At 42.6% G+C, this 10,383-nt stretch overlaps 1 protein-coding gene across 2 annotated transcripts; it reads right to left on the minus strand.

Annotated features, from left to right (window-relative positions):
- Positions 1–1,457: 1,457 nt before the first annotated feature.
- On the minus strand, positions 1,458–7,653 carry pnpla4 (patatin-like phospholipase domain containing 4). Of its 2 annotated transcripts, XM_084921127.1 has the most exons (7): positions 7,578–7,653; positions 6,989–7,177; positions 6,345–6,439; positions 4,463–4,598; positions 4,162–4,227; positions 3,016–3,168; positions 1,458–2,404 (listed from the first exon to the last, which is right to left on the minus strand). In XM_084921127.1, exons 2-7 carry the CDS (start codon positions 7,169–7,171, stop codon positions 2,273–2,275), a joined length of 765 nt encoding a protein of 254 aa, XP_084777253.1. In that variant the 5' UTR covers positions 7,172–7,177; positions 7,578–7,653; the 3' UTR covers positions 1,458–2,272. The 2 variants fall into 2 exon arrangements, with proteins under 2 accessions (XP_084777253.1, XP_084777252.1); XM_084921126.1 differs by lacking the exon at positions 7,578–7,653 and having other exon boundaries at positions 6,989–7,571.
- Positions 7,654–10,383: the final 2,730 nt, after the last annotated feature.

A 10,383-nucleotide genomic window follows, 5' to 3' on the forward strand; every position in this document is an offset into this window, starting at 1 on the left:
CATCCCTACTCCAACACAGCTGAATCAAATAGTTTGATTACCTCTTCAGCATGCCATCAAGTTTGGCAAAGGCCTGATAACAAGCCATTCATTTGATTCAGGTTTGTTGGAACAAGGATGCATCTAAAAGCTGCAGGACGGTAGCTCTCGAGGACTGGGATTGGGCACCCCTGGTTTAGGCCATATACTTTAATACATGTTACGCTCCTTCATGCACAGATAGTACAGTGTAGAAAACAATCAGGAAATAGCTGTTATGTTTTGCTTATTTCTTCAGCGTGCAGGCGAGGGTAACAAAGAAATCTTTGCAGCTTGTGGAGTTGTTTATTAGCCTGTGCAAAGGTACCAATCATATCTGCTGAATGGATCTCCCAGCAGCCCCGGGGCACAGCGGGAGCTTCTACTGCAGTATTGTGGTTACAGCCCAGAATCCCATTTCCCCAAATAACCGTGGACAGAACACCACAAAGGGCACGGATGTTCCTGGATTGCATAAATACTAGACCTCCATCCTCTTCGGGCCTTTGTAGAATCACTTTCCACTGCATTCGTTTAGGACCAGAGGACAGTGCAGCTCGCAGATGGAAAACTTTCGGGAGCTGAAAAGCATTCTCTGCTTTCCAGTGGATCTGAACGGCTTATCACACAAATAACACATTGCAGGTGTGAACAACAGCTTTTCAGTCCCATACACTGAAGTCAACAGCTGAATAATTACACTAACAAATGAGCTCCTTCAGCTGGCCTCCGTCCACACAGCAGTCCCCTACTGTAGTTCATTACCGAGACTCAACATTATGGAGAAAAACGTAAGCCGGGGTTTCTTTGCTGCAGGTGGAAGCTTTAAATGAGCCTTATTACCACAAGCAGCAGGTGAGCTTACATAATAACACAATAAGCACACGTGGGATACGTGTGTGTGTGTGTGTGTGTGTGTGTCGAAATCAAATTTAGATGTTACAAGTTTAAAATGCAAAACAATCCTGAATCGTTTCAGTAAAATGTAACTCAAACAAAAACAGCCACAAACTCAAGCCTGTCCAGGTGACTCAGGTCATGTTTGTCTGTTGACATTAGTGTTGAAGACTTTTTGTTTTTAAAGGTAAGAATAAAAGCTGACTGATGACAGCAGACAGTAGGATGACCTCTGTGTTTGCAGCAGATCTTCACAGATCTCTGTTACTAACAATGTTTAACTGACTATGATACAACATGCAGGTTCTGTACTATTCAGGACTGTTCACGATGCACATCCCTGGGTGGACTTCTGCACGTCTTAAGCCTAAAATGAAGCTGTGGCGCTCCCTGTCACTTTCATCAGTATGCACAGTATCTATGATGGATTCATACGGCATCGTGTCAGCACAGACATGCTACATAAGAGACGATAAGGGAGCGAAGACATCCCAACAGCCGGCTCAGGTCTGAGAGAATAATGACAGCGACGACAAGAACAATATTATTTGACATTCCTTTGTTTACTCGTTCAAATCACTCATTTTACAACAAACATCATTTAAAGGACATCAAAAAACAGAACACATGACGTTTCTGGTTTTAAAGATCAGCAGCACCGACGGCCCCATCGCAGCCTTCACACTGTTGTTCACCAAAAAGACTGTATAGAAAAGATGGAAATGCCACTGAGGGTTCCTGGAATATTAAAGTCTAACAGCAAAACTGATCCAAGCCTGTCCTCTGCAGTCTGCTGCATGTGTGTAACTGCTGCCTCGCCTGGCTGAGTGCAGAGGCAGAGCAGCTCTCGCACACGTCAAGTCGCTCCTGAAGGAAATCAAACGGTGACCCAGCAGCAGTCAAACCTGCACAAACATCCAACACTTCAAAGACTCGTGCTGCCTCGTGTCCTGGGGGAGCCGCCAGCATCCACGAGGGCGGCACAAACCTTTCTGTGAAGCGGGTCACGGATATCCGATATTTTTCGCTCTGCTTCAAGTCAAAAGAAATGAAATTATGATAAAAGTCCAGGTTCACATGCTGTCACAGAGAGAGGACGCCTGTGTGATCAAAGTAATCTGAGTGAAGCCCACGATGTCACATCTTTCCAAACATGCACCAAGTCAAAAGGCTGAATCACTTCAGCATCACTGCATGCAAACATCGGTGCAGTTACTATACTAGCATGTGTCTGTTTCCTGGGTGAGCGAATAAAATCACCCAGGAAATACATATAAACACAGAAAATATTATGTTTATTCGTTCTTGGTAAACGACACTCCAGGCTTCACACGCTCTCTTTGTCCATGTGTGACGCTCAGCTCATCCAGCCCTCTCTCTTTAAGAACCTCACGGCGTCCGTGAAACCTTCTTCGCATAACGAACGCATGGCGCCGGCGGACGGAGGGAACAGAGCCTGATTCAGACGTTTGAGGTTCTCCACGGAAAGCTGAGGAAGCCAATGGAAACACTGCGTTCACATCAACAAAGTGACAGAAACACGTCCTTCTGCACGCACACGCAGCCATTCACAGCTGGACTGCTGCACTTTGTGCTGTGAGCTGGATCAGCTCAAATAACATTTACAGCTCGACTTCATCTTCTAATGAGATCAAAAGATTTATGGTTCTGGCAGCACATCTAAGATTACAGAACTCTTTACCTATATTATTAAAGTAATATCAAAGACTAATATCTGAACTGTGACCATGTGAAGGACGCCTGTCAGTTCTGTCTGAATGCACCCTCCACATATCTGAACATGACTCTTTTTCATAACTGCAGCACTTTGGTTTCGGACTCTCCGGAAATTTGAAGCTGCTGAAGAAGCTGAATACAACCAGCAGGTTGGAGCACTGGGTGGTGGTGGTGGTGTGCTCCACGTGCACTAACAGGAAGGTCACAGAGTGAGAAAGCTTTGTGGGGCTGCCTGTTGCCTGGCACATATCTTTAGCACTATTAGCCGTACACGCTGCTCAGTTATGGTAAAAAGCTGAAACATGGAGAATAATCTGGGAATTCAGGTTTCTCCTTAGACCAATCAGATGCTCCGTTTCTCACCATTATGTTCACGTTGGCCAATCTGAGTTGAGTTTTGAACCGCCCCCTGTGGATCGGACACACATCCTGCCGTCCAGCAAAGGGTGACACTGTGATGGTTCGTCCCACAGGCAGGATCGGCAGGCTGTCAGTGAATCCTCCATCAATCCATTTCTACAGAAAACAAAGAGCCTTCTGGTCACACAACATCTACAAAAAGGTTTATAGCAAAGAAAGCTGTTTAGACAATCACAAATGTGCTAGCAGGACTCGTTTCTACTCAAAGCTCTTTACACAACATGCCTCATTCACCCCTTCATAGTCTTTCTGTGCTTCAGTGTTTTCTATCTGACGTTCACACTCTGATGGATGACCTGGAGAGAAACTTGCCCAAGGACATGTGGAGCAGCCAGGGATGGAACCATCAACCTTCTGATTAGCAGATGACCTGTTTGACATCCTGAGCTACAAATGCATAAATAATCCTGTCATTAAATACTTTGTAGACGAGCCCTGCAAACCTGAACTTTCCTACAACCCAACCAGCACAGACACGTTCAAATCTAGTGCATGAAGCAGCCGGAGCAGAGAAAGCTGTCCGCTCTATGACGTCCACGTGATGCCAGGTTACATCCATGTGAGAACAGCACAGGCCTCGTGGATTTACAGCGAGTGGGTGCCTCCTGTACCCTCACCTGAACCAAAGGAACAGGGTTTCCATTGGTTTCCAGCAGTAAGAGCACATCTGAAGAGGACCTGTTATGTGCTATTTGAAGGAAAGGCCTCTATTAACTTCAGATGATGCATCGTCGTCCACAATTCATGTGTAAAAGTGGCTCAAGACACATTCAAATATTTTCTTTACCAGGCATTTTGGCTCGTTGTAATAAAACCTCAGGTATTATTCAGAACCTCTTTCATGCCCACATGTTAAAGCTCATTTTAACCCTGGACTGTGGTATCTGGCTGTTGTCTTTACTAGTAAAGAGTAGAGTTGACATGTATCCCCTGGTCAAGTATTCCTCACACTCAATAACATCTACTTTTGTATGTTTAACATTTTCTAGCACCGAACGCTCTGAAGCTGTCGCTCGTTCCTGTGGAACATCATGAACCAATTGATTTTGTTCTGACGAGTCACTGAATCCTCCCAGCATAAACCCTTACCTTTCCTCTGAGCTCTACTGGTTTGAGTCCAGCATAGACTGGGACAAAGCAGCTGGCTAACAGAACCTGCACAGGTACAAGAGGGGGACAGTTATCCAGGAAAAACACTTGGTTCGGCAGCTCGTCACTCAACATTTTGGTCATGAGGCGCGTGCAGTTAGGCAACAGCTCATATACAGCATGGTGTCATTTATAGTAGTAAAAGCACTAAACTGAAGACTGGAGAGAAACAAGGCTGTAAAACAATCATAAACATTTATGACCATGTTTGAAACTGAAGGAAGGGGCTGTGTTTACAGACCTTTATGAGCTCCTCCCTGGAGGTAAACGTCGACACGTTGTGGTTCGTGCCACTTTCTGAGTGTGTTATTGAGACATAGAGGCGGTCAGTGGCCAGACTGTGAGCCTCTGTGGGGAGAATCTCTTCTATCCCCTCCCTGTGGGAAAATCCAGACACAGATGTTCATTTGTCAGAGCTGTAATGGAATCATCTCCACAGGGCATCGTAAACACTTTGTTTTACAGGAACGTGCGATTATTAATCAAGCTATCAAGCACTTACACTGACCGAAGCCTGCTGGCCTTATTCAGCTGCCGTGTGACTTCCTCACACATCAGCTTACACTTCAAGCATAGATACTGACAAACTAACCGCCAGCAGCAGGTCGCCCCCTGCCTCCTTACCTCTGTTTTCTGTCTCTATCACAAACTCTGTGCTCACACAGGGTCAGCAGCAAATGAAAAATCATTAAATATTAATAATTTGATGAGTTTTAATAGCATACACACACCTGAGACTCTAAAGCTGGAAGAATTAGGAATACTGGGCCAAGCTCAGCAGCTAAGAAGCTTTGACGTGCTGCAGTCCTGGGTGCTGTTTGTCGTTCTGACATTATTATTCAGTTTTTCACCTTTGTGTGCTTTCAGTTGCTACTGTGTTTGTCCTTTGAGACGTGAGACAGTTTCATCGTGGTCTTGATGGTTCCTGCGACTGCACTCGGGGACACATTCAAAGTTTTAGCAATTTTCCAGACTGACTGAGCTTCAGTTCTTAAAGTAATGATGGGCTGTTGTTTCTCTCTACTCTGATTGGTTGTTTTCATAATATGAACTCTAACAGTTGTCAAATAGGTCTGTCAGCTGTGCACCAACCTGACTGCTGCACAACACAACTGATGGTGCCAACGTCATTAAGAAGGCAAGAAACTCCACCAATGAACCCTGACAGGCTCACCTGTGAGGTGAGACCATGTCAGGTGACGACATCATGAAGCTCACTGAGAGAAGGCCGAGTGTTTGCAGCGCTGTCGACACAGCAGAGGGCGGCTACTGTCAGGAATCTAAATATATTAAATGTCTTCAGTTTATCTACGATGTAGAAAGTAGTAAAAATAATGAAAAACATTAAATGACAAAGTGTGTCCAGACTTCTGACTGGCAGTGTATATAAATATAATAATAACAATAATAAAAACAAACAAAAACTGCATTAAAACTAAAAAACTAAACTGAAGCATGCAACCGCACAGTGGAAGCAAACTGGAACCAAACAAAGCTGAAAACTCAAGATGAAAATTAAAAACCACATTATGCAGCTGAGTCTTTCTGACAAACGTCCCGAGCTCACTGACAGAAAGCATGTGTGTTAAGAGTTCAGTCGAATCTTGTTCTTCCACAAAGTCCTGATCGCTGATCGCATCCAGGCCAAACACGTCTTACTCAGGCTCAATTCAGCCAAACGGTGAATTCTTTAGAAAGAACCAAACATCTTTGCACAGCCACAGGCGACGGTGCTCCAGGGTTACGTAGTTTGTTTTGTCCTGACATGAAGTGTGAACTGTGGGAATGTTTGAAACAGGCTTTTTAACCCGTGGATACTACTTGTGATTCATGCCTGTTGAATCTGAAGAGACTGACTGGTTTGGTAAAGGCAGTGGCTTTCTGACCTGATAATGGTGTAAGGTACAGAAACATGAGGATCATAAAAGTAACTGCAAGTTAACCTCAGGGGATAATGTCGGGGCAACACGTCTATTTCACTGTTTTCAGTGTTTAAGCTGGTCATTGACCACCAACCAGTATTCACAGCAACATATGTTACAGGTCCACAATGAGAGACATCAACACCTCCATCGTGTAACATTGCCCGGTGATTTTTGAGGAGACTTCGGCTAAGTAGTTACCGGAGTGTGAGCATAAAGTTGTATCCTGGTGTGACGGCCCCAAACCGCTGCTGTCTCACACTGTCAGCAAACCTGTAGGTGAAGTCTTTGCAGTGCTGGAAGAAGGAAACAAACACCATGATGAAAGCACATTCATATCATTCAGTCACACCTAGTGTAACAAAGTTCATTCACTCAGCTCTACACTCATAGATTCATTTTTCCTGGACAGCTGGTGATTCATCTCAATACAATCAAAGTCTGAAATCTGCAGAACTAACTGAGAACAGAGGATATATGAGCACAGTGCGCCTCGTAAATAACATTTCACTCAATCGCTTGTTGTTCATCTAGATTCCTGAATTTACAGCTAATTACTCATTCTGAGTATGCTAAGATCTGAGTTGTTATTTTATAGGATCGGCTGTTACGGTGTGCATCACTAAAACAGACAGTTCTTCAAGTCTGTGACAGCAAGTATCCCTGAGCATCATTCACCCTGACAAAGTCTTTAGTCCTGTGCACACACATATAAAAACTGCCAGTACTAAAGAAGAAGAAACAAGAATCAGGAGCCAGAAATACTGTTATAGTTTGTCTCCATTTTGCTCAGAGAGACCAGAGGGTTTCACTAACCCCACATACCCCTGGACTGTACACGATACCTCCAACTTTTCAGGAGCTGTGACCATTACAGCAGCCACCAGTGCCCCAGCAGAAGCACCTGCACAGGCCCCGAGGGAGCCCAGCAGCTTGTGCCCATGCCGGAGAAAGGCCTCCATGGCACCCAAGTGATAGATCCCCAGGAAACCACACGCAGCAAAGGACAGATTCAGGACTGTCATCATTAACACCTGCACAAACATGACATGAGTCACACGTGGTGTTGAATCCAGGCGTGTGATTACTGCATATTTAGTGCGACATATATAAGTAGCACGAAGCCCGTATAAAATAAACCAAGAAGGCAGAGAAATCTGACCCCTCCGCTCTGCTGCAAACATGACTGCATGAAAACACGTGTCCATTAGAAAGCCTCTTTTTTCACTCCTCATCGCGTACGCGTCACCAAGCTTGTTGCTTGTGTAAACTTCAGTTTTAGGGCCAAATGCTTATTTTACCGTCGTGATCGTATAACAGGACAGAAAAGCAAAGCTCGCTGAAAACACACACAAAAAGTGACGAAAGCACATTTTCTATAACACGGCTGTCGGTGGTTAATGCTGAAACCATCACTGTCCACATATTTAGTACCTTTTCTTGCAGAACCAGCCGTTTTGAACCTTTCTGTGTACACCGGAAGTAAACGATGCCCCTGCTCCTGAATTCAAAATAAGACCAACCTCGCGATAACGCGGCTCCAACTCTGTGGATGGAGGGTCAGGAGTGACAAAATTAATTAATTAAATACACCAATAAATTATTAATTAAATGTGTCAATAATTAAAATTAAGATGTGAAACAAATAAATAAATAATTTCTTAAATGTTTTAAATTAAATGAAGGGGCATTTAATTAATTATTGAAATATTTATTTAATCAATTAATTCCAATTTCTTGACAAATCTTGACAAACCGACTAGATATTTGAAGAATAAAACACTACATTCCCGGCTAGAAAAATATTCAAAGTATATTTGGTGACATACAAACAGGGTATTTCAAAGTACAGTTCAGTTATTTCCACATGTCCATTGTTGGCACTGAGAAACACCCACTAAAACATGGCCACCAGGCCGAAGCAATGGTGTTGACTCCACCCCCTGACTTTGATGGGTGAGGCTGACAGATAAAATAAATTCATGAAGACAGCTGCAGGGTCAGTAGTGCCAAAATGTATTAAATAGATACATCATTAAATAATGATTTAAATCTGTTAATAAATAATTAAAATTTTAAATAAATGAATAATTTAATGTGTCAAAAATGTATTAATTAATTAATTGTTAATTAAATGTGTCATTAATTAAAAAATTGGAAATGAAAACATAAATAATTGATTACATGTTTTAAATAAAATGAATGGGCATTTAAATATTTATTGAAATATTAATTTAATTAATTAATTCCAGTTTTAATTATTTAATGAAACGTTTAATTAATTATTTAATGGCATATTTTTGTCACTTCTGGCCCTCCAAAATCTGGCACTAAACACATGCATTCGGCTCACTTCAGTTTTTTTCTTTTCTTTGGCTACTGCGGAGCAGGTGATGGCTGTAGCTCAGGAGGTAGAGCAGGTCATCTGCTGATTAGAAGGTTGGTGGTTTGATTCCTGGCTCCTCCAGTCTTAACCCCCACCAGTATGAGAGTGTACGTTTGTTAGAAATCCCTGACAAAGTGTAGAGTGCTGATGTGGCATGTTGTATAGAGCGCTTTGAGTACTCCAGGATACTCTCCTGAAAAGAATCAAAAAGAATTTCTTTGGCTTATAATAATGTTTTTGTTTGTTTGTTTTTTGATAAAGACACAAATCGCCATAGCATTATTAAATGTCACCCAAGTTCCAACAGGTTTGTCAGAACTGGATTTTCAGCCCCTGATGTTGAATCTGTCTGCTTCTCTGAGATAGAAGAGTGGACTGATTTTTTTGTGTTGTTGTTGTTTTTCTGGTCAGCATGTATAGTCCATAAACTCATGAGAGTACTGTGCAACATACCAACCTCACAGACCCTCAAAATGTATGTTCAAAGGGGAAAATCTTTCTAATGTCCACATGAAATTTAATCTGAACTCTAAATTAATGAAATTAAAATTTAATAAACCTTTGCGTGCCATTAGCAAAACTTTATAATTGAATAATCTTATTATAGAACATAATTTTGACTGTTGCTGTCTTGGCATTTTGCTACTTCAGAACGAGCACCTACTGTCCTCACTGAAACTGCTTTGGAAAATGGAACAACAGAGCAAATGTTGAAAACCCATATTGTCATGGGGTGGAAGTGTTTTCAATGTTTTATTATCTGTGTTTTACGGTGTAGCTTTATTGGATCTTTTCTGTATTTTACAAGTTCTTAAATTTACTTTATTTGCACTTGTTTATTCTAGTTTCTTTCAAAGACATTTCGCTAATGATTTACTGTATACAACTCATTCTTTCTTGGCAAATTTCTCTCACTCCTTCAGATTTGATGGTTTTCTGGCAAACAAATGGCAAATCATAACAGAATACATACTCAGTATAAACAAAAGCATAAAGAAACACTGAGTCGGCAGACTCAGGACCATGACACTGACATGGTTCACATCTACTGGCTGAAGAAGCTGACTGCACTCCACAAGCATCTGGCAGCACAGATGAACCAGCTGCCAGTCGATGAGAGACACCCAGAACAGCTAACTGTAGGCCGGACAGTCATGTGTCAGGCACAGTTACAGTGGCTTTGAAAAGTATTCGGCCCCCTTGAACTTTCCCACATTTTGTCACATTACAGCCACAAACATGAATCAATGTTATTGGAATTCCAGGTGAAAGACCAACACAAAGTGGTGCACACGTGAGAAGTGGAACGAAAATCATACATGATTCCAAACATGTTTTACAAATAAATAACTGCAAAGTGGGGTGTGTGTAATTATTCAGCCCCTTTGGTCTGAGTGCAGTCAGTTGCACATAGACGTTGCCTGATGAGTGCTAATGACTAAACAGAGTGCTCCTGTGTGTAATCTAATGTCAGTACAAATACAGCTGCTCTGTGACGGCCTCAGAGGTTGTCTAAGAGAATATTGGGAGCAACAACACCATGAAGTCCAAAGAACACACCAGACAGGTCAGGGATAAAGTTACTGAGAAATTTAAAGCAGGCTTAGGCTACAAAAAGATTTCCCAAGCCTTGAACATCCCACGGAGCACTGTTCAAGCCATCATTCAGAAATGGAAGGAGTACGGCACAACTGTAAACCTACCAAGACAAGGCCGTCCACCTAAACTCACAGGCCGAACAAGGAGAGCGCTGATCAGAAATGCAGCCAAGAGGCCCACGGTGACTCTGGACGAGCTGCAGAGATCTACAGCTCAGGTGGGGGAATCTGTCCATAGGACAACTATTAGTGGTGC

The sequence above is a fragment of the Perissodus microlepis genome, chromosome 23 (genome assembly GCF_051167445.1).
Source record: "Perissodus microlepis isolate ML-2025 ecotype Zambia chromosome 23, ASM5116744v1, whole genome shotgun sequence".
Taxonomy (NCBI): domain Eukaryota; kingdom Metazoa; phylum Chordata; class Actinopteri; order Cichliformes; family Cichlidae; genus Perissodus; species Perissodus microlepis.